The sequence below is a fragment of the Plutella xylostella genome, chromosome 20 (genome assembly GCF_932276165.1).
Source record: "Plutella xylostella chromosome 20, ilPluXylo3.1, whole genome shotgun sequence".
Taxonomy (NCBI): domain Eukaryota; kingdom Metazoa; phylum Arthropoda; class Insecta; order Lepidoptera; family Plutellidae; genus Plutella; species Plutella xylostella.
Window position 1 is genome coordinate 8,683,732 of NC_064000.1, and position 24,642 is coordinate 8,708,373.

At 37.0% G+C, this 24,642-nt stretch overlaps 1 protein-coding gene across 1 annotated transcript; it reads right to left on the bottom strand.

The window, feature by feature from the left end:
* Positions 1 to 190: 190 nt before the first annotated feature.
* LOC105390859 (E3 ubiquitin-protein ligase MYLIP) lies at positions 191 to 22,865 on the bottom strand. Its single transcript, XM_048628189.1, has 6 exons — positions 22,533 to 22,865; positions 7,752 to 8,515; positions 6,257 to 6,473; positions 4,747 to 4,920; positions 2,401 to 2,531; positions 191 to 1,500 (listed from the first exon to the last, which is right to left on the bottom strand). The coding sequence occupies exons 1-6, from the start codon at positions 22,614 to 22,616 to the stop codon at positions 1,401 to 1,403; spliced, it is 1,470 nt and encodes a 489-aa protein (XP_048484146.1). The 5' UTR covers positions 22,617 to 22,865; the 3' UTR covers positions 191 to 1,400.
* Positions 22,866 to 24,642: the final 1,777 nt, after the last annotated feature.

A 24,642-nucleotide genomic window follows, 5' to 3' on the forward strand; every position in this document is an offset into this window, starting at 1 on the left:
ATAGTTTGCGAGCCGTATCGCCGAGATTCTTTATCATAATATCATTGCCAAATATTATCCTATGGTAAAAGAGATATCGATTAATAATCTCCATTTAATGGATTTTGCAACAATAAAGTAGGTAATAAATCAACTAAAAACTGCTTAAATCAATTTCGTAGAGGAGTAGTTAAGTAAAAATACAATATAAATTAAAATATTTTTTATTTACGGTAGGTACTTTTCCATTTTTCAAATATTTTTTGTTTTAGTTATTATGAAAGTATACTTATTAATAACTTATAGACCACAGGTCTTACTATTAAAATATAGATAAAACAATTAACTTTAGTCCTTTACGTAGACCGGGCTACAAATTGAGTGTATGGAGATATTAGTGTTTATCGAAACTTATAGAGTTGGCTACATTCTATCTGATTTTTAATATTTTGACGGTAGAGTGCCTAACTAGTTTGTAATTTTATTTTCTATATTTCTAACCACCATCTTTCAATAGCCAGATCCTAGTTGCCTATAATGTTTTACAAGTTACAATTATGATTAATATTAAAAGGCAATGTTTTAACAATAGTAGTAGTAGTAAGTATACAAATGCAAGTTGTTTTCTAATTACAAAGGCAGTAGTGATTTCTTACTTATTGAAATGTTATTATGATTTAGCTTTATCACAAAAAGTATCAATCTTAAGCTAGAATAGTAGAAATTATTGAAGGACCTTCTAAAACGAAGGACGGAACAGAAATATTACATAGAATTGGTTTTTACCTACTTCTTTTTTACTCTTTTAAAGTTTCAATTTTAAAAATAAAACTTAGACGCAAACTTAAAGAAATCTAAGAAGATAAGTACAAGAGAAAATATGAAGATGTAGTGCATTCCTTTTAACTCGGAATGCCATCATAGTTATTAACTAAAGTTATTATTTAAACATCAAACAATCCCAAAAGATACTGAAAGACTATTAATGTAAACAATATTTTCAGAAATGCACGATTTCGACATTTACATACATATAGGGGCAGTAAATTGGGTCTAAAGTAATTGACAAATTATATCTTGCTTAAAAAATCTGCCCCAAAGTAAAGTCAACATAATCTGACTAGACAATCACACACACACATTAAAGTTTTGTTTCATTATTGTCTCACAAAGGCACTTTGCCACGTCACCCAAAAGATGCACCATTTCGACAACAAAATCGTTTCTTTTCTTCAGCCTTGCAACACCAATCACCATAAAAAAACTTGGGAGTTTTGTCTGTGGTTTTACGACACGTCACGTTCCATTTCATGGCAACCAGTAGTTAGTCAGTCTTGAAAACGCCGGGCGCAGCGCCGCGGTCAAAATTGAATCCAAATCGAGTGAGTAGATTTTTCAATCGAGTCGACATCGTTAGCGCCTCATTTTATGATGAGGCCGTGATTCTTCTGATACTCGACTGGCAGGAAGATGTGCATGAGCTTCTCAATCTCGCTGCGGCAAAGCGGGCAGCGCTCGCATCTGGAACAAATGAAAAAGAAACGTTAACTTCAATCTAAGTATTAGATAAACTTACTTACATAGGTCAATATCTGAACTTATTTGCCACGTTCGTTATAGTCCAGTGATAAAATGTCTATAGAGCTCGAATAGAGATTTTCTAACAGCTCATAAAAATAAGTAAATCATAGATGGCGCTAGTAAAGCCATCATGCAACGACCACAAAAAAAAAAATACTAGCGCCATCTATGATTTGGTTATTTCCTCATGAGTTGTCAGAAACTAGTCGTCAGCATAGAAACAACAGCTAATCATAATACGGTACGCTTCATAAGAAGCTACAAGGTTTGTACCTTGTCCAATTCACAATGTACACAGGCAATTTGTAAATTAGACAAGTTACTAAATTGTCTAATCTAACGACGAAACAGGTAACTAATAGCCGAAACTTCCTAATTAGTTTTGACTTTAACAAAGGAATATTGGCATGTTACGGAACCTGTGTAAGACGGAATCACAAAGGAAATTCGACCGAATAATCCTGAGCGTGCCACATCAGAAACAATAATCTTGAGACAATGATATTTTATGATTCTGAAGATCCATTATGGATTCACCTCGATCCACAAATTAGGATAACAACCATGCATAATACAGATTTTAATTTCAATAGTCTGTTCTATTTTGAATCGGAATACTTTATCTTTTGGTATTTAGTACGATATATATTTTTTTATAAATTTGTAAAAACGCTTTTGAAGAGAAGCTATGATTGTTTTAGTGTTGACTGCAAGGCAGACGCAATACATTGCCTTTCAAGAGTACCGTGCATTGCATTACGACTGTCGCAAGCACTCTACTTGGAAGTGTACCTGAGTGCTATACTGCTATGTTACTAAACTCCTCTATCATGTACACACCTCGGGGCGCAATCCTCACAGCACACGACATGCCGACACGGCAGGAACAGGGTGTCGATGGCGGCGTCCATGCACACGCGGCACGCCAGCGCGCGCTCCCCGCCGGCGCTGGCTGAGCGGGACCGGGGCTCCTGAGGAGAGAGAGAAGAAGGAGGTTAGATTTAATGAACTCAGAATATCTTATTGGGATTGGTGACAGGAGAGGGTGTTTATTAGGAATAGATTGAAGATTTGAAGAAACAAGAATCCAAATGGTAAGTCGGTTGAAAACAAGATGGCGGCAAATGTTGGGTAAAACAAAATGGCGGAATCAGCTGATCTGAATAGCAGAGAACTACATCTATTTGGGATTCAGAGACAGATCACTTGATGTCCGAACAGTGAAATGATCTATGCTGTTAGATCCTGCGCCTAGCTGTCTTCAGTCGGGTTGGTCACTCATGTCATTATGTGAGTGAAGATACATACATAACGTGACCATACGTCCCGCTTTGGGCGGGACAGTCCCGCTTTCAAGCTGTCCGTCCCGCTGTCCCCCGCGAGGGCAAAAATGTCCCGCTTTGTTAAACAGGTCAAACGATAATTTAAATTACCTACATTTTATAACTTCATCCCATATTTCTTTCTTTTAATCACTTGAGACAACTATTTATCTTCTTATCACTTACTCACATAGACTAAAGGGAGTAATATGAGTCCGAGTTCCACCGAGACTCCGCAAGTAACTTTGGTCAGTGACGATCATTGACTCGCTCTTGCTCTATCGTGTATGCTTATATAAATTTATCTCGCTCACCTACCGCTTCCTAACAAAGAAGAAATGTGTGGGAGTACATGTTTTCCAAAAAGTAATCTGTATTAACTTTTATGAATGTGAAAATAAGATAAGATGTACTATTGATAAGAACTTTAAATTAAACTTCTCAAATTATTGAAAAAATCAAAGTATGATGTTTATGAATTTTGTAGCGTCTGGTATGAGAACACCCAGAAATTCCGAAAAACTTTTTTCCGTAATAGAAACACCGAATATGTACCAAATTTACAAAATATTGCAATAACGATTTTTTAAATATACATTTAAAAAATTTAATAGATATTATAATGACGAAGGTTTGTAATTACGATTGTTAAATACACGAACGTTAAAAAATACGATTACTTTAATATACAAAAAATAAAATACAGATTTATTATAATCACGAAAATATCAAATCCGGACGGAAAATATGATAATTCGTGATTTTGACAAAAATAAAATGAACGTACCAAAACCTAAAGATAGGTGTGACGACGATCAAAGCGAGGAGGAGCGTGTTAGGTGCACTTAGATATCGAAAAACTATGCGGAGCGTTTCAAATATAAAGTAAAAATATTCTTAAATAGAAAACTATTTGTAGTAGTTGTTGTTAAGTTACACAACAAAGCAAAACAATTGCTCGGATTTTTACGGTGTTTAACCTTAAAAACCTTAGGATCTAAACCTAAAGATAGGTGCGACGACGAGCAAATCGAGAAGGAGCGTTTAGGTGCACATAGATGTCGAAAAACAAAGCGGAGCGCGGTGAAGCGGAGCGAAGCAAAAAAAAGTTAAATTGTTTACTAAGTTACATTCGGGGATTTGTGTTTTCGGAATATTAAAACTTCGGGATTCGTTATTTACACAATACGATATAATAAAAAATCGTACATTTAAAACATCGAAATTATAACATTAGAAAAATTTTCTTTGGTCATTTTTATAAATCTGTTGTTTGAAATTTCGTTTATCAACTTTTAGTAATTTTTGTTATTCGGAAACTTAAAATTTACTAGAACTTTGAAATTCATAATTTAAAAAATCGTTATTTTCATATCGTAAAAAAGTAAAATATCGTAAAAAAATAATTCGGATTTATGTAGTCTACCCGTCTGGTATATTTATAAAAACATAGTAAGTACTTAGGTATCCTAAATATACTAACATTACAAGATTATTAGATAAATATTAAAAAACGGTCATTCACCATTCATTTCATCTTTCACATTTCACTCTTTCATTGTAGGGATTGAACTTTCAATTGATGCACTGAGCAAACTGAGCGAAAAGATAAGAATATAAGAAAGAAAGATAACATAAGTATCTTTGAGGGATATGAAATTCCGCAGGTGTCCCGCTTTGACAAAAAAAATAAATGGTCACGTTATACATACATCACACGTGGGTTCTATGTAAGTAGGCATAATTTACTCTCGCGCTGATGACTGATGGTCTTATAAGTTTGGTTTAAGTATGTGGTAAGTGTGGAAGTTCAGCGACAAGGGAATTCTTATCACAATCACAATCTACCTCATCCAATCCGTACCTTAGTCTCACTCCCAGTACTCCTCCGCCTCGGCCGTGGCTCGTGAGCAGCGGCCTGCCGTGCGTGCGCGGCGCGGCGGGCGCGGTCGTGCACTTCGCGGCACGTGCGCCGGATGTCGAACACGTAGCGCCGCCCGAGCCGGGTCGACTCGTTGAAGAGGGACGCTATTGTGCCCTGTGGATGTAGGAAAGTGGGGGGTTAAGAAGGGTTGGTGATGAGTACAGTAAAGGCATAAAATGCTTTTCAAAAGCTGGACAAATCACATAAAACAGTATGGGGAGTGCGAGTAATAACTCCGATCGAGAAGCGACGTCAATTTGTATGGCGCGTGGGACGCCTCCTAGCGGTAAGTAGCTGCACTAGCACCCTGCCATACAAGGCGTTAGGATTCACTGCTCGATCGGTAAAGCAAAACCTACACTAAGTCCCCTGGTTTGTTATCTGTTAATAACCGATTTTTATGTACTTATTGGAGTCGTCAATATTTTCTGGGAAAGCAGCTTAAATAATGCGGATTCCGCATTGCCGAGCCCCTAAACTGAAGCACATTGGACCTATAGACCTAGGTTAACGTGTCAAATTAATTATGAAAAGAATTAAAGATGCCCATGTAAATGAGTTACTCATTTTAAACGAAACACCAATTACCACTCAGTAAAATTGTTTAACATATTGGACTTTTACACGGCCATTGTTTGCTGAAAGAAGAGGAAATACAGCCTGACGGTCAAGCTTTGAATTTATATGTAAACAAGAATTAATAAGGCGTAGTATAAAGTAATAAAGTAGTAGGTATTGGCCTCGCTCAGCAATGCAAGCTTTGTTGCTATTGTGGACAATGGTTTAAACTTCTATCTGTTACCTTTACTTGAACATTTTAGGTATTTATAGCATTACAGTAGGTGCCTCAATAAAATCAGCCGTAAGGTTGGTGACTGATTTACAAAGTACCTGCATAATATCTAAGTAAATCATACACAATAAACATGCATTCTGCGATAAAACTGGTTTAACTAATCTAGCTAACACTATTCTATTATTAAATTACAGTTGTTGTTCTAGGTTATTCCTAAAGGTATTTGCTTTATGCTGATGTGGATATGGAAAGACAAATAATAGTGTTTAATTTCAGATTCCGATATGAGGGCAACAACACGCATTTCTATTGTAACTATTGTCACGTTTACGACGTGTGATCATAATTATTTATGTAGTTATTTATTACTTAGGTATTAGGAACTATCAGTCAGAAGTGATTGGCAAGGAATATTTATGTTGATGCATTATTAATTAAAATACAAACAACGCCACACTGAGTTCATGGGCCCTATACTACACTTAACATTATGTTATTTTACAGAGTTTTAAAGCCAGAAATCAAAATGGCGTCAACTTCGTTACTGTCACCAACGCCATCTACATTTAACTTTACAAAGCAATCTAAAACTTTGAGGTTATTTTCTATTCCCCTACAAAGAAAGAAGTTTCACAGTGCAAAAAGTATGCTCACCTTGAGATCTCTGATGAACTGCTCCGTGACATCTGTCCGCACAGTCTCGCAGCAGTAGAAGGCGTGTTTCTCAGTCACCGCGCGGTACAACGCGGCCGCTTGACCGCTGGTCGCCATCTTGACGTGAAGCGTCGCCTCGTGACCCTCGTTGCTGACGTATGACAGCTGGAACAGGCGCCGCACCGGCTGCGCTCGGTGGATCGCCGTGTAGGGGATGCTGGAAACGGAGAATTTGAGGTTAGAATTGAGCGGTGTGAAGTTGGCAGCGATGGGAGTAGCGAGTTGGTTAACCGACCAAATTAAGAAGTCATGTACTTTTGTGACACGTAAATCAAAATTTCGGTCAGATTGTTAATGTGGTGTCAGAATTCTGGCCTGGAATTTAAGTCGGTAGATTGGATTCAGTAGGTAGATGTATATGCTAGGCAATAACAACTTTACGACTTTAACTTTTATCGTTATTTGATGAACCATTGAACAGTTGTTTACTTACTCTATTAGGTAACCTTATAGTACCTAATAGGTAGCAATAAGTAATTAAGTACCTACTTATTCGCTAATACAAGACAAAAACAAAAACAGAATTCTATTATAATAGGTATTAGGTAAGTATAGGTACTATCAGTCTTATCACATCACATTGTTCTTTATTACTTGTTTACCTTTTGCCAGTAGGTACTTGGATATACGAATAAAGTTATACATATCACCTACTTACTATGTGGATCTTACGAACGCATCGTTTTAGGTCAACAAAGATAGCACTGCCTCGAAGACAGGTATCTCTGAGTCCGATTACAATAACAATGTCGTTAGAACGCTATCAAAAAGCAATCATCACTGCTTAATGTACCTAGGTATACTTTTGTCTGAGTATTAAGCGTTTTTAGTGAAGAAACATAAAAAAGTTACCTAAAGTGCCTTCAACAGACCAAAATTATCCCAATACAATAAAGAGAACTAAGTTATTATTAGATTATTACCTACTATGGTAATAAATGCAGGATTAACTAACTGCAATTAAGTTGCAGAAAAACTAGTTGAGATTCTTGGCATTGACATATTAGCACAGAAAACCAGCTTAGTACTTGGCTCTGGGTACTTAACACATACCTAGGTCTTAGCAGTTTTAATCCATGGGCCATACGTGTAATTTTTGAACAGCATGGGTAGCAATTAAGGCTGGCTAGGTGGCTTTAACTTAAGATTGATAGATGCTATAAATTGTACTAGCGTGTGTTAAGAAGTATAGTAGAATTAGCATAATAATATGAATTTTGCGATGAAGTTGTAAATCGGAGATATTGTTTCTTTTCAAGTAGGTCGGTATAATAAAATAATATTTACTCGAAACCTTTCTACGTTGTAGTTTTAATGTAGGTTAAAATTATTTGTAAAGCTTTTCCAACTCGGTCAATAGGTATCTTGTTATGTAGTACATACCTATGCCTCTGTCAAGGAAGCTATGGTATAAATCCTTTTTAAAATAACTAACCTTTGTTTTTCCTCTCCAATATCGAGCTCGGCGCCATTGCACGAGGGTCGGTAGACGACCAGCCCGTGCGGCCCCACGCCCACACAGGTGCTGAGTCTGCAGCCGCAGCCGCCGCCGCCCTGCCCCCCCGCCAGGCACCCCACCGTGCTGCCGCCGTCGATCTCCGCGTCGTCGCGCGCCCTGGTCTCCTCTACCACCACCGTGTGGTTTATTAAGTGGCTGTATAGGTTGTGAGCGTTGTTTAACTGCGTCACTGGCTTGCAGAAAAACACTTCCTCGCCAAACGACTCCAGTTTCGATATCTCTTTTAAAAGCCTGTATTCCGCTTGAGAAGCTCTCATGCCGGCTAATTCGCAGTGGATTTCGATTATAGACTCGATATGGTCGTCGGGCTTCTCGCCTTGGGGTCCGATTTTGTCGCATTCCTCGTAAACGTTCATCGGTGGGACGTCGACATCACAGTCTCCTGTTTCAGCCTGCGCTATGTACGCTATGAGTCTTCTCGCCACTTCCTGGTCGGCTACAACTAGCCTTCCTTCAGTGAGGTCGAGCTTGGCTTGCAGGTAGAACTGGTGTCTCGTGGGCTCGTTGATGAGCAGATGGGGGGGCACCCAGAACTTGACGCGCAGGTCGAGGCGGCCGCCCGGGATGCGGTGCGGGTCGAGCGGGTTGCGCAGGTTCAGCCACCGCCCCGGCCCGGATCCGGGACACACGCGAAGACCGAAGTAGTCCGCCTCCGCACCTATCTCCAACTTCTCACACACCTGAGGACAAAGAGATTATGGTTTAGCGTAAAGCGGATAGACATCAAGTTTAATGCGATGTTACGTGGTTGAGATTGCAGCAGTAAAATCGATTGGTTTTGTAGACATTGCATTCAATGTAGGAGTCGATTAAATGTCCGATTGCCTAAGATAATTGTATGGTCTAGCAGAATTTGCATCTAGGAAACATTCCGCCTCAAATGTTACTACAAGTGAAAGTTGTTCTTTTGGAGAAACTAATGTTGAACCTATATTTAGTAACTTTGGCATTTGATATAGTGCTAATTTTAATAAATAATTGACTAATACTAATATGGGAAGTTGTTTATTAGTAAATTCGCTTCTCACACCCATTGAAACAAGAGCCAATAGTGTTGTGTTACTGCATAATAAAATAGATACGGAACATACCTAACCTAATGATGAAGCAAAACAAAACCTTGATATTGATGCATAGTAAATATTTGTCATCGGACCCGGTGATACTAACCGTTACGAGAAAAACAATGCGCAAAAGAAAATGTCGATAAAGGATGTTTTACGATAAAGTTAAAAAAAATAACAATAAAATTCCTTGAGCTGTTGCGGCGCCAATAATACGTTTAAATAAAATCGATGATTGTATTCACCGAGGTCAAAGTATATTTAATGGATTATATAGCGAGTAAATTCGTTTTACAATTTTAAAGTTGTGGCCAATGAAATGGAGACATTTTGAGTGTAAAGACATTTTCTGCGGTTCAGGATATTTGCTCATCGTAAAACTTTCCATAGTGTTCAAGTCTAGAATTTCAGAATTTAATGTTTGCACAGGTGATTACTACTAACTTATTATTGAAAAATATAAATGTGCTAACCGTCCACCTAGTAAGTGTATCAATTTATGAATCACTCTTAAACCACATGCATACTAAATACTCTGGGCTAAATAAGTGTTCAAATGATCTTATATAATTTCCACGTATGGATGGTTTGCATGGCAGATGGCAGCACTTGAAAGGCAACTGCAATAATCACCCATAATGTGAATGCAACAAGGACACTGTCTGATGCGTTAGGATATGAGCATGAGCAAGACTTGTGTTCAAAACGTGTTTTTAATAAGGCATCACCAGGCAAGGTTTTAATCAAAGATTACTTTTTGTTTCGCGGTCAGGATGAATGTTATCAAGTTATTATTTTGCAGGAGATCTTCATTAGGCTGTGAGTCATCGTGCCGAATACAAATTGATACATCCGTAAGGTGAAAAGGATGTGACCCTTTACTTTCAATTTAGTGAAGTTGGATCTCACTTGCGTAACCACAGAGGTATCGGAGGGTATCGTAGATGGCAACATTTAATTCCGAACTTTTGGTTTTGATTAAATACACGAACGTTACCTTTTTGTTTCTATCATACGGAGATCGTTTTTTCTTGTATATTATGTTCTTCTAAACTTCATTATTATTTCTTATATGGGTAGTATTTAACACAATTAAATAAAATTAACCACCTAAACAAAAAATACAGTTGTTTGTCTATGCAATTCGTTGCAGATTAGATTCGTGTAGCCTTAAAATTTCGTACAATAGCAACGCGAACAGTTTAGAAAGCGAGTCCTTTGTAAAGAAAGTGATGTCGAGTTCAGTTCAGACGCAGTTCGTTGATCCATCTTCATTTTCTCGTGTTTCACTTCATGCGGTATATCGGAAACGCACAAAAGTGAAACTTTTAATACGTTTTGTAAACTACCTGCTTTTCCATAATTTATTAATTTTAATAGGTTAGGTTTAATAAGCTCTATAACCAGTTATTAAACTAAGTTCATATTCAATACGGGAAGAAGAAATAATAATTTAAGTGACCTTTAAAAAATTGATGCAAATCTCCACACTAACGCGATTTAACAATAACAATTCTAATGCGGAGGTATGAGGAAATAGATCTAGTTTTAGATTGCGTCTATGATTATTATAAGATAGGTCATAAAAATAACCTACATAATTAAGTAAACAAAGTGTATGCTATTTACATTGAAGATAAGTTTACCTAAGTACGAGAAGGTACCGTGTGTTTTCCTGTAATAACTAAGTTAACTATGTATTATGATAATGTGGAAGACATAACGATTATGTGCACGTAGGTGAGTTGATGATGATCACAATGATCATTATTTGTCACTTATGTAGGTGCCAATTAGATAACACCATAAATGTGTATCAACTCAGCTTTAAATAGTAACACGAATAAAAATAATAAGTGGTGCTCAAAATTCAAATCAAACTCAAAAATAAATAAATACAAGCGAGGCGTCCCACCGTCCCAGATGTTTTCTCTCCATCTCTGTCTAGCGCATGTATCTGTCTTGCTCGCACGATCACGATGCGATCACGCAGCATGCGCGTGCACAGCGCAAAGCCAACTCGGTCGACCAATCGGCTTGGTTCATCTTTATTTACACTGGCATATCTCTCGACTAGTTGCCCGACTAATCACGCGAATTCAAATAATGGTTCGGCAAATAGGGAGAATATTAACATGTTATGTGAAAATGCTATGATTTCATTCTTAGGTAGGTGCCATAAAATGTCATTGCTGGAACAAATGCTTTTGTTACCAATTTCACAGTCTTAAAACAACGACTGCCATTAAGGAAATCATACAATTCAAACATACAATGAAACTTTTGAGCAAATAAAAGAATGATAAAGATAATGAAGTTGTCTCCAAAACAAAGGCGTTGAGGACAAAATGAGGTCACTCGCCTTATCCTACGAGGAACCAAGGAGGTTAACGAACGCACTGCAACAAGACTCAAACGACATAGTACTATCGAACAAAAAAGTGAGTTGCCACTTTTAAAACAAATCCTTTGCACTCCCAAATTTGCCTTTGCCTGTCTTTTTTAACCAACCCCATTATTTTAAATTTCTCCCTTTGTATTATTTATTGCTTTCGGACTTTCGCACCTTTAAGACAATGCAATGTTGTTTTGTGTTTACACATCTGGTGGCAATAGAGACAGTAACTTTTGGTCAACTTGTACCCCATTGGTCAAGAGCGAGTCATTGATGGCTGATGCCTGCAAAGGAAAATGATCCTTAAGGGGGTCGACACTTTTTTGTTCGATAGTACGTAGGTAGGTACTAGGAGCCAAGCTAGCGCCCTGCTAAGCTCTGTCAAGAGGATCGAAGGAAAGGTAGTACAAATTAGACGAAAAAGACAGTATAATGCCGGATACAATGCTTTGGAGTGAGAAGGGTATAGTTTAATTATTGCCCTCGTGTGGACTGATAAACAAAACGGCGCAATAGCGGTTAATTAGAATTTAGAAGGCTGAAATAATTTTGCTGACATCAAAACAAGCAAATAAATAAGTCTTTTATGTTATGTATGACTATTACTAGCTCAAACGATGGTCATTGGCTGTAATAGATGTAAAAAATACAACCAGTTGACTACCTAGGTGTTGTAAGTGCTAATAGGCAAGGCGAAAGATTTTGAAATCCTCTTCCGTAATGCAGATAACCATCTATTGATTACAACAAAACCTTTATTTCGGTAATAAACTTAAGATTTTGGAAATTTAAAGCCATTTTTATAATCATTTTTAAATACTGCGCGAAAACAGCTCGCCGTGTCATGGCGTCGTGTGTGACGTCACACTTACGTACGTCAAATTTGTTTACAACAGCAAAGTAAACAAACACTGCGTATTTTTTGTGTTATAAATGAATTCTAAAGTTTATAAGTGGTGTGCAGTGCCTCAGTGCAAAATACATCAATAACGACACCCAACAAGGTGTTTGTACATGTCCCATACAAGAAAATAATAAGAGATAAATGGTTAAAGCTTGCACGGCGAAACAAACTTCTTCGGCGAAATAAACTTCTACGAGTTTAAAACGAGTTTGATTGCTACTTAGTCATATTTATATCTAGTGTTAAAGATAACGTAGCTAGTCACGTAGCCCGCAGAGCCGACGACCGCTGGAGTACAAAGGTTCTGGAGTGGAGATGCCGTGTCGGCAAACGGCGTGTCGGTCGCCCCCCAACCCGTTGGTCTGATGATCTGCGGAAGGTAGCGGGAAGCCGCTGGATGCAGATGGCGGGTGACCGTTTGGGGTGGCGATCGTTAGGAGAGGCCTATGTCCAACAGTGGACTACAGAAGGCTGAGAGAGAGAGAGAGTTAAAGATAAATACTAATAAAAAAAACTTACAAAGAGGTTTTCACGTTTCTAAATTCGGAAGAGCAAAATTCTTTATTTGTTGCAAGGAACTCGCCCAACATCAATAAATCGATCCTGGGCAAATTTGCACTGTTTGCCTTAACAAAACCTGGTTCCATTGTTAAAGATAGATTCGTGTTATAAAGTCGATAAATCACAAAAACAAATATATATCAATCGTAACGCGCAATCAGTATGTAAGGTAATCAAAACACAGTGTAGCGTACATAAGTATGACGTCATGCGCTGTGATTGGCGTTTCAGTCAAAATGGCCGATTGCAGTATTTTACTCTTTTATTTTATTGAAAATCTTATTAATCTCAATTGTTTAAATAAAACTAAATCAGTTTTTTAAATCCTTTGAATGTGTATTTTCCTCTAAAGTCATTAAATCTTTGATAATGTAATACTGTCGACACGCCTATTGGTCGGTATATTAAGTACTTAACTAGAAAAGTGAGAGTCCCATTAAAATAACTTCTTAAATACATGCTATTAGGGATATATGTAACCAGCAGCTTTTGATAAAAAGGTAGTTTTTAACTTCCTACGAGAACGTATAGTAATAATAATAATGTAGGGTAGGATTCATGTTAAAGTTTCTGTTTGTAAACAACAGAATAAAATAACAACTTCATTGGTGAAGTTTATCGCTTACTCAATGTCCTTCGAGTCATATTTCATTTACAATCGCAAACATACCTACTAGGTGTTTTAAAACGTGAGTGGTGTGAAAACAAAACGGGCGCCATTTTAAGTAAGCCTTTTTAATTTAGTTGCATTATAAAAATACTACTATTTAGGGCGGATTCGGCCAACGTCGAGTAACTATTTACTCACGAGTAAACTACCAGTTACTCGCGAGTAAGCAGATTTTGCATTCTACCAAACCTGAAAACAAGATAACTAGCTTATCCCAAGAATAAAATGTTATACCGCCAAAATTGACCGTGTAACGAGCTTATCCGAGAGTAATTTTGTAATGGCGGCAGCACATCAGCTGATTAGAAAACCGTCATAATGACATATAAACACATCTGTCAAAACATAAACAAAAGTACGTTAAAAGGCAAAGTCTCAGAATAACAACAGCGAATAAAATATTAAAACATAAACAATTTCATACTTTTATAATCCATTCAAACTAAGTTGGCATGTCATTTCTATTGCATGCTTTGAAACGCAGCTATTTTTATTTTAGTTGCATTACAGTTTCGTTCCTCGTTCATTCAATTTAATCATGGTATAACTTGGTAGAATGCAAATGTACTTATCCTAGATATTTACTCGCGTATAATTTTAATTCCGGTATAGTTATTCTCGTGTAACGTGATGTTTGGACGAATTCACCCTTAGCTGGATATATTGAAAAATACACTTCTTCGTTCAATACAAGCACGTGTGTTCAGAGAAACATACGTGTCCTAAGATCGCCATCGCATATCTACTGCGGACAAATCGACAATGTTGCTAAATGAAGGTTTAGGGCCAGCAATATCTGCGCTGGTCGATGACTCCTGGCTCCTGGCAGCTCTCCAGCCTCAGCACGCGTCCCTCGCGTGTCCCCTTCAGATGGAAGTGGAACTCCCACATTTAGTTATGAGGTCATCACTCCAAAATAACCCATAAGTAGGTGTGTATGTATAGAGCATACAGGCGATGACCGTAAAGGAGTTTTTAACGAGGTTTTTATGTGATGGTCTTTATGGGGTTTTGTTAAGTTGTGCAATATTTTTCTTTTAAAGATATTTTTGTTTGTTCTACTTTGATTTGTGTGACCAAATGCTTTAGTCTGCAAATTGGACATTTGTGTTTATGCATGCTGCTGACTTGCTGACCTCATTTTAGATAACCAATTATTGTTTAACTTTCAAGTTTTCTTCAGGTTTGCATTGCAAATGAAGATGTAGAATTACATATTCACTAAACACAAATTGAGTTTTTTTCTTCAACTTTAACATGGTCATGTCATTAGGTACAAAAGAAATGCTGCACGCAGCACATAGACAAATTATATTTACGGGCATGTAGGTAGTTTAACTAAAATAGAACAATTTTATGAAAATTCTATAAGTATTTCACACGTCTGCATCGAAAATACATTTGGCACATCGCCAATAACCTGAAACGGATAACCTATGGAATAGTCTCCGTTGTGATGTGACGAAAACTCAACGAAACTTTCAAGTTGAATGACATGACTTCACATGACACGCCGACGAAACGCTTTCAATGCCAGGAAAGAAAATATGAAGTAGCACTTGAACTTTTTAAACGGTCGTTCGGAAGGAACCTCGTGTCTTGGCTGGTGGGTGGAGGGGATGGGGAGTGACTACGTGATCACTGCCTCGTGAGATCGAAACACGCTGTTCTAGGAATGAAGAGTTACTTCACACATAATTGCTTGGATTTACACTGGGGATTTCATCATTGCGGTTCTGGAATGAGGATGCTAAAGGCGCCGCTTTAATATCGACAAATTGAGTATTCTTGAAGGATTTCAATCAAGATAATAAAAAAAAAAAAAAAAATAAAAAAAAAAAATCATTTATTGGCACCGATAAAACGTTTTTACAATAGTCTGGTGGTTACAATAATTTGGTGAGGAGTTGATCTATATAGTGTTGACAGTGTCCCCTACACTAGGTACAACCCGTATCGTGGGGGACGGTAGGCAGGTTATTTGTATTGTTTGGTCAGGTATTCGTTAGGTGGCTTTATAATAAAATTATGGACCATTAAATGACATAAATAAACAATTTAGATTTTAAACTAACCAAATTAAACTTAAAACCTAAAACCTAAGTTAAGCAGAATGTAGGATAGAATTTAGGCTCGCTTGTACACTTTTATAGGAAAAAATATATATAATAGTTATGGATAAATAAAGTCAAATAAACATTAGTTAATATATATAAAATATAAGTTTATAAATATATAAGCAAAGTATATGTACTTACTCCAGATTATTACACAGGTAGGAACGGTCCTATAAAGGGTTTCAAGGTCATTCCGTTATAGAAATAATGTCCTCAGTTTGGTCATAATTCAAACCAGTGAGCCATTTTTTCATGGTATCCTTTGCCTCCTTCATTGTAGCATTATTCAAACTACAGTGTTTTATAGCTTTGTTGTATGTATGTGGGCGAAGAAAATTGGGAAACCTTTGAGAGAACCTTGTGTTTGTGGCATGTACGGGCAATTTAAATGTTCTTTTGGATAAAAGAATGGGATAGTCCGTGGAGTTAATTGTATTGCGGTGTACTTGTAGACATGTGCGATAAATAAATAGTTGTCTCATTGTTAGCACTTGGCAGTCGGCATATATTTGAGTTGTGGGATACCGTTTCGGCTTTTTGAGCATTACTTTCAGTATGGACCGCTGCGCTCTTTCTAATATTAACATACTTGTTTTAGACGCTCCACCCCAGCATGTGATGCAGTATCCTAGGACTGATTGACAGAGTGCCATGTATACGTTACGAAGAGTATCTAACTCTGCACCGTTGCGGAGTAAGCGCATAATACGAATTAGCTTTCTTGCTCTGCCAGAGATGTATTCTATGTGTTTATTAAAGTTCACTTTTTCGTCCAAGATTACTCCGAGATATTTTAAGGAAGATAGCCTTTGGATAGTTTCGCAAGAACAGGGTTGTAGTTGATGTTGACACATATGCATTTTTAACTTAAGAGCTGGATCTGGTGCAGACGCTTTAGTTTTATGAAAACATATATCGATCATAAATATAGAAAATATTCACCATTGATCGGTATATCCAATAAGATGTCTAAATACTTAATTTGCAGAACGTATGAGTACTTAGATGACATAATTATGGAAACCAGAAGAACTAGGTATTGACGACAACCGGACAACCCAGAAGCACATAAAACATTTTTACTATTGCGCTTTATCCGTAAACCAATATGACTTAGAATTGATTGCGCCATTCTACATTGCAAATATGTTAGGTGGTAGAAACTGGTAGCTAGTAAATACTGCTATAGTTGTATGTGCCATTGGAGTTTAAGGAAGCACGTAATATTGATGGCACATTGGAATTCTGAGCGATAGTTTGTAGGCGGCCATTACTACTATAAATCAGATATTTTGGTAGTTTTAGCACGCTAACAATAAAAAGTCTTGACATCTAGTCATTCAACATTAAGAGTTGTGGTGCGTATGAAAACCAATTGAACCAAGCATACATTTCTGTAAAAAGACTTCATTTTGTGTTGTTTCCAGTTAGAGCGCCTTCTCCCAATGGCCTCAGAAACCGGTCTCGCAGCGCCGCGCTCAACTGTTTCCAGTCTATTTGCACAAACAGAAATAGGTTGGACTTTAATATCAACAGCATTACTTATTCAAGTATTCGTCTAATTTATTCGTAAAGTAACTAGGTAGTTAGCGCGTATTTTTTTATGTGAGCAAATGCGGTGTTTGCTTTGTGTGTTGCTTCTTTGTTAGCATTAGCAGTTGCCAAGCGCTCTGCGTTAAGTGAACGTTGATGATATTAGAAAGGGCACCTAGTACATTAGCATCTACGAGAACTATTGAATAGCTTTAGTATGCAGTGCTTGTTTGATCATTTTTTTACTCCACCACTAGTTTTTAAGGACAAAGGGCTTTGTGTGAATTGATTCATAAATAATGAAACCAATGGCCACATATATGGTCAATAATAATTTCACACAATGAGGAAAAAGAGAAAGTAAATAAAAAGAAGCTCAAATGTACATACATTATAATTACTTAGGTATAATTATGATAAAATTTCTAAATGTGTCGATACATATTGTTTTATCATTGCTATTATCAGATCCGGGTAACAAATCCGGCCAACATTAGCTTATCTAGATCTCTATTTCCTTTATCATTTCGTACTTTGATCGCAACCCATCCATCAATGTCGTGGTTGCCATTGTACAGACTGTTGAAGTCAATTACCGTAATGACTACACATAGGTAAACCACTAAAACCCATTGTAAACCAACTAATCATTACCAAATAAAAAATATTTACAACACATTGATAAATTCAGATTTATTGTCAAGGCATGAAATAATATTGAATTTTGAGAAAGAACGAGTGAGTAAGTAGTGTCCACATTTTTTATGTCGGAAAAGATAAAATATTTCAACTATAGTTAAAATTGCGTGAGTGTGACATAATGCGATAAGTTTGACATGGCAAAGTGCGGGAGGTTATCGCTTTCATTATCGTCTTATCCTTATCACCAGCCAATTTCTACCTATCACCATTTTGCAAAGATCCTGTTAATAAATTGGGTGCGATAACTTTGCGCTCACCCGTTGCCACCTCGGCCACTATCTACGGCTCATTGTTTAAGTACCTACATTTACTTACGTAAATCATCAAGATTACTGTTTATTTTATCTGGACTTTTCAATTATGGCCGATGCCTTTATAAGCTGTCGTTTTAGTTGTTAAGTACATAATCCGAGATACTTTGTTGCTATGTTATAATAATGCTATGTAAGCCAAGGTCCGTTCTGAGTTCTGATCACGCTGCCTTAGCGTGTTCCAGTCACTTCAAATGACGGATATAACAGCTTGAACACAAAAACTTAAGTCTATTTTTTTATATCTTAACGAGAGATTCGCACTTTTTTTGCACTAAAACGTGCAGAGGTGACTTCTAAATGCAAAGTTAAATATAGCGACTAAATTATCTCGAATTTTCGGAATGACCTTCATCGAAAAAAGTATGTAGCTTCTGTCTTTAGCCATGGAGTGTGACTCATGGGCCGTCACGAGTGGACTTCGAGTTCATTATTCAAGTTGTGAGAAATGCTAAATGACCGCAACTTCTTTGTATACAAGTACCCACCTACCAATAATCATATTTCCTCTTATATCGTGGTGAGTAGTGTAGTGCCTGATTGCACAAGTCTCATGTAATCTACCAAGTCAAACAATTTTTGTATATGTAATTTTTACACCGTTAAAAAACCTAGAAAACTAAGTTTCACTGTAAGGGTATAATTACACACACGATACGTGGAAGAAAAACAGGTAATGTCAAGGAATAGTGTGTAATTACAGAAGCACGCTTCGTTAAGAAACTGTGACGGGCGTTTACTGTTGTATACAATGAAGGGGGTGGAATTATTACCGTGATTGACAGACTTCAACACGGTGCAGCTAACGGTACCCACATGGACGGAGTTTCACCGAGAGGTACACACTGTGCAAGCCACAGGCAGATGTGTTGTCATATTGGTGGCCAACGCTGACATACATTTTGCTTCCAGGGAGTAACTTATTGGGCCAGTAATCGTGAATGCTGATATTACTCGTCTCCTAAAAGGTAAAGCTAATTGGTGCCGTGGACGAGACTTTCGCTTTGCATAAAGTATTGGCAAAAGTATGACTGATTCTGTAAAAAGATACATACCGTACACCCCTGTGGTGTTTCACCTTTTATTCGAACAGCAGTCCGTAACATCTGAGTTTCGACTCGAACGACCACTAACAAGTTTAATAGTGTATTTAACATAGTTTTTGACAAATACCCATAAGGTGTTTTACCACACTAAACATATTTTTATTGGATGACTAGTTTTTGTAGTAAAACCGTGTATTTTTGCATACCTAAAGAACTACAGATGATTCAGTATCACATACAAAAACTAAGTGAGAGTTTCCAAAACAAAGCGATGCCGCACAGTCCAAAAGGATATTGTGACAAACAATGCTAGAACGGCGTGGACCAAAACAGGTGACATCACAATCACAGTCCAAAGTCCAGTGTTACAATTGGTGAGTTCACACGAATCAAAGACACACTAGTTAGGTCGTATTCAATTGGGCTGGCTTGGGAAAAAAATATGGACGTTGGACCCAGACACAGTCGCTAATGGCCCTCGTAAATTGGATCCATATGCACGCGTTAATTGGGAAACCCATTATAAGTCAAGAATTCCCAAAAGTTGGTAATTCTGGTGCAATCATCGATGTATGTCGGTCATATAATATTATGCTGAATTCAGCTTGTCTCTGAAAACTAGTGATCTAGGTTGTAGATAATGGCAATAAATAATTTAACAATAAGTAAGTTATTTTAGAATTGTAAGCAGAATATGTTCAGATTGAGCAACATCCTCTGGTTGATTGCGCAATGTTGCGAATGTATAGGAGGTATTGTTATCGCCGTAACAAAAATGTATTTTGGAATAAAATCCGTGAATATTTATTTTTCCATATCTATGGTCATCTGCCTTGCCACGTGTTTTGCAGGACATTGAAAGAACAGAATAATAAGTTAAATGTATTGTAATTACTAAATTGTATTGTATATTTTTGCTAAGCATAACAGATACTTTAGTTAACATTTTCATTCTTACTGAATTAGGTACACAATAAAAGCATTACATTACATCTCCACAAAGTTGAGATTTTAGATTTTCCTGCAATTGATCATGAACCATGAAAAATAACTTACGATTAGAATTTGAATAAAAATATCCACATCTATGGTTAAACTACAATGTAATGTACTTAATGCCGTTAATGATACTATCCCATTATCTTTTGACTTGTGACTCATGGCAGTGTCGGGAGCAGTGCCATGGCTGAATGGTTTAATTTTATCGTTTGAATATTTGGACTTTGGAGTCGAAGCTCCCGCATGACTGAGGTGGAGGCAATTGTGAACTTAACGCTCTTAGAATAAAAGGTTTTTTTGCATTGTATATGGTTATGATAGAAATATCAGATTTAGGCCCTGTTCCACAATGTCTAGTTAGTGGCTACCTGTAAGATAAAATACATGCTGTCACTGTCAAAAAAATAATAACAGAGAGTGACAGCATGTATTTTATCTTACAGTTAGCCACTAACCAGACATTGTGAAACAGGGGCTTAGTATTTTTCCAAATGGTAATAGGTAGTTTTGTAAAAATACTTGAATATAACAAACAATGACTTCCGCCGTTTAATTTTCGTCGCTCCGCGCTTTGTTTGACGCTCATTATTATGTAGAGTTATTTTATTCAAAATTTCAATACCATTTCACGGACGAATGTATTGTTTTAAGCTATTCACCAGCGGAAGGCAAAATTGCTTTAGAAATCCTTAGCAGTATTCTGCTTCTGATTTCAGAATTCGAACGTAAAATTTCAAATTTGGATTGCTAGTTCCAAATCCAACCAGCTTTATTTCGAATTTAGAACGAAAGTTCCCTTGTTCTGAGTGTCGGTTGTAAGGACGCGATCACGGCGCGCGCACGTGCACCGGTAGAGAGTCGGCCAGCTGTTTGTTCGGCGCGGACTTTGGACCCGGCTCACAATCGCCGGTGTTACGAACGCAGAACGCTGTTTGAATAATGACACGCCTTGAGCCCGATTCATCGCGCTGCCAGTGATATAAAACCGTTTTCGAAAACTCAATCTTGATCGTTGCTGATAGGGTTTTTTTTTAGTTCTGTAAAAACCCATCTGTCTTTGATTTTGAAGTACTTCTCTAATCTAATAATAGGTATGGTATAATAGGATCCCTTTGCGTATTAAAGATTGTTAGTATCTGCTTGGGTTTTGTCTGTCTCTTGTTATCATTCTTGTATTACATTGTCTGCTTGCTTAATTATAGCATTTCGCAGATGACAGATGACCAACATGGAAAACATGAACCGATGATTAAGACATCATAATTGGATAATGACACGATTCAATGCCAGTAATGCGGAAAGTCTGAAGTCCTACTGGCTGAAGGATTTACATCAAGGTGTAACACAAATAGAAAATGTATTGAAAGATATTATAGCATCAAGGCTGAAAATTTCGTGGAGTTGGTGAAATGAGGTTACGTCGCAGTACCCTTACAACCTATTTCAAATTGGAATACCAACGTAAACTTTTCATCGTTCCAAATTGAAATTTTTATTCCTGGAACGTTGCCAAGATGCTTCAAAGTTGAGATTGGGCGCCACTGCATTCTGCTACTGGGAATTTACTACCAAATACGTAGTAATTGTTACTGAGGTGTCTACTTGTCTACTATTAGTCTCTGAAGGACTTATATTAACCAGCACCTTATCATGTTTTCAGTTTTCAAGTGGCCAAGGCATGATATCATTCAGTCCTTTCTTCACACATTAAACAATATGCCAAAGTTATGATAAACACGTAGGTAAATCAAGTAAGAATTCTTTATCCAATTTCCAACTTGTCGTTAAACGTGATAGCCGTGTCCGCATACATTACAAGTTCAAGTTAAAGACTCCACTGGAACTGATAGGGACATTATTGTAAACAAAGTACCAGGATTCCAGGAAGGCGCAGCACTTCCTATAGAGCTGAAGTGCTTCGTCAGAAATGTGATGGTACCAGGGCAGCAGAATGTATAGATTGTAGTAACGCCGCACGTAGGCGAGGCGTGCTACTAACTGCTAGGGTACAAAGTCCACAAGGTAAACGCAGTGACGCAAGGCGCGAACGTGTCTCTAGCCATGCTTTGTGTAAAATGCTCACTTTATACGAAATTCTACTGCATTTTGTACACTTTCTAATTGTAAAACAATGAACAGGTTTCAGGGCAAATGGAAGATGTTGTTGTTTTGAATCTGGAACGCTTCGCGGACAAAGTTGGGTGATACATTCGACTCGGATGGAAAACTATTTGAATTTAGAACTACATGATGGTATAAAATATAAGACGCAACAAATAAGGCTGAAATCGTAAAATTAAAAATAAGTTCAGGAAATTAGCTGAAAGAGGAAAATATACAACATCTAGAATGCTTCACAGAAAGATTACAATGATGTGAAATAGCGATTTCTCACCTTTTCCAGGCAGTCCTGTCCAATGGCATTAGGTTCCACCTTCACTTCCAAGATCACAGAATTCGGCTGGCTAATTAACCACATTTTGATAAATTTAAAAACTGTAAATTTTAAAAACTAAGAAAGAATGTCGCAAATATTTGAGGTTAACTCCGCGGATTGAACACTTCAACGTACTGTTTATCTCACTCGCGTTAAATATTTGTTTAATAATGTCTCTCTCAGTTGGCTCTGAGCAATGTCTATCGCGTATTCTTTGTGGAAGTAAAACTGTGAATACTTCCAAACGACGGCCATGCTATGTTAAGTTTGCCACCAGAATGATTTTGCTAGATAAAGAAAAGTGACGTATGCCGCGATTGCCGCGTCGGGGGGTGACGACCTTGTACCGGGACGCAGTCAAAATACAATCGTTACTCTTTCCTTTACGTCCATTGCCGCTTTTGCTGCGACAAAGTTCTTCTCTTTGTTAAGTAACATGCAATGTATTGCGATCTATTTATTATTGTAAATGTGAAATGAAAATATAGTAGAGACGAATAATATTGGCTGTTTCATATTTTGTTCGTGTAAGAAAGAGATGGGTAGCAAATGACAGTTCTTCAACCTCCGCTCTTCCCTTCACCGCTTGAATAAACAATTTTCAACTATTTTCGCGCAATAATGGCTTTTCTTTCTTTAAAGTTAGGGTGCACTGTTGCACAAAAATGGCAACTAGATATTTGAATAAAATAGTTATTCCTCGTCGGTATCAAAGTTAATTTGTTAGTTTGTTACCTATCAAATTACCTGTTTGTTATTTTATTATTATTAAACTAACTTTTTATTGTTACTTACGCTTGTTTTAATAAAATGAGTAGGTATTTAATTTAATTAGTAGGTAAGTCGGTAATAATAGCTGTACTTATTAGATATATCTGGCAAACGATAAGTATGTAATTTCCGTGGTCACACAACGTAAATTGGTCACATTATGTTGTAGATCTATGAATGAAGTAGGAATCCTAATCCTAACTTTCCTAACTTTATAATATATATAAATAATAAATGCGAAAGTAACGTGTCTGTCTGTCAGAAAGTTACTCTTTCACGCCAAAACTACTGAACGGATTTGAATGAAATTTGGTATACATTATGGTCTAGACCAGTGTTTTTCAACCTTTTTCATGATGCGACCCCCCTGGTATAAAAAAATATTTCGCGACCCCCTTGACCCTTGGGTTTTTTATCATGTAACTACCTATGTGTGTATGTTACACAGTTAATTACCAATATTCATTCCATACGACGTATTTATGGTCTCCATGATTAGGATTCGTAAGTACATACTTACTTATCGGATTCAAAAACACATTATTTTACAATTAAAAGTGTTCAAGAAATAAAATCATCATCACTACAAAAGACAAAATGCATGGCTTTACAAAAAATACATGTGATCGTCGTCTTTGAACCGAAATAACTTTGATGCTATTTCGTCAACATAATCTTTTACTGAAGAAGTCGGTTGTGAGGTGAACATCAAGGCATATAGATACAGGGCTGCTGTCTTATAAAAGTGTCAATATCTCCTAAATTATCGCAGGGGCGCATTTAAGACGTGACATAAGTTTTGCACCGCGCTCACTTACATTGCGCAGCCAAAATATCGTAATACCACCAGCACCATCATGATTTTTACTAAAAAAACGATAATTTTGGAGATATTGACACTTTTATAAATTTTACTGAAAATCGACGCCTCGGTGCTGTTTTTGGCTTGCTTGCTTGCTTGCTTGTACAAAATTCCATATTGTTAGGTTTTTGATGTTGCATCAACCTGTACAGTCCTACTATTAATTACAGTTCAAGAAAGTAACGAGTAATAAAATAAGTCATAAAAGGTTCTTAATCATATTTTTATAAGCAACCTTGACTGTATATACTGTAAAAAAAATATCACGCAATCCTGGCACCTTATTTAAAAAACACACTTATGAACCGTGTCTTTCACGTTTTATTTGAGAAAAAAGTTATTGCCATTTTAGTACTATTAATTGATGATGTAAAATAGTTTAAAGAAAATTTTGTTTATATTTATTTATGTCATAACCGCTGAGAGCTGGCGACC

What these genes read in the sequence shown, in the direction of transcription:
- LOC105390859 (XM_048628189.1), bottom strand. Translation starts at nt 22,616, where the DNA reads ATGTGGTTAATTAGCCAGCCGAATTCTGTGATCTTGGAAGTGAAGGTG. An exon ending in GACAGGACTGCCTGGAAAAG is followed by an intron (nt 8,516 to 22,532) that starts GTGAGAAATCGC and finishes CTTTGTCCTCAG; the next exon opens with GTGTGTGAGAAGTTGGAGAT. An exon ending in TGTGAGGATTGCGCCCCGAG is followed by an intron (nt 1,501 to 2,400) that starts GTGTGTACATGA and finishes CATTTGTTCCAG; the next exon opens with ATGCGAGCGCTGCCCGCTTT.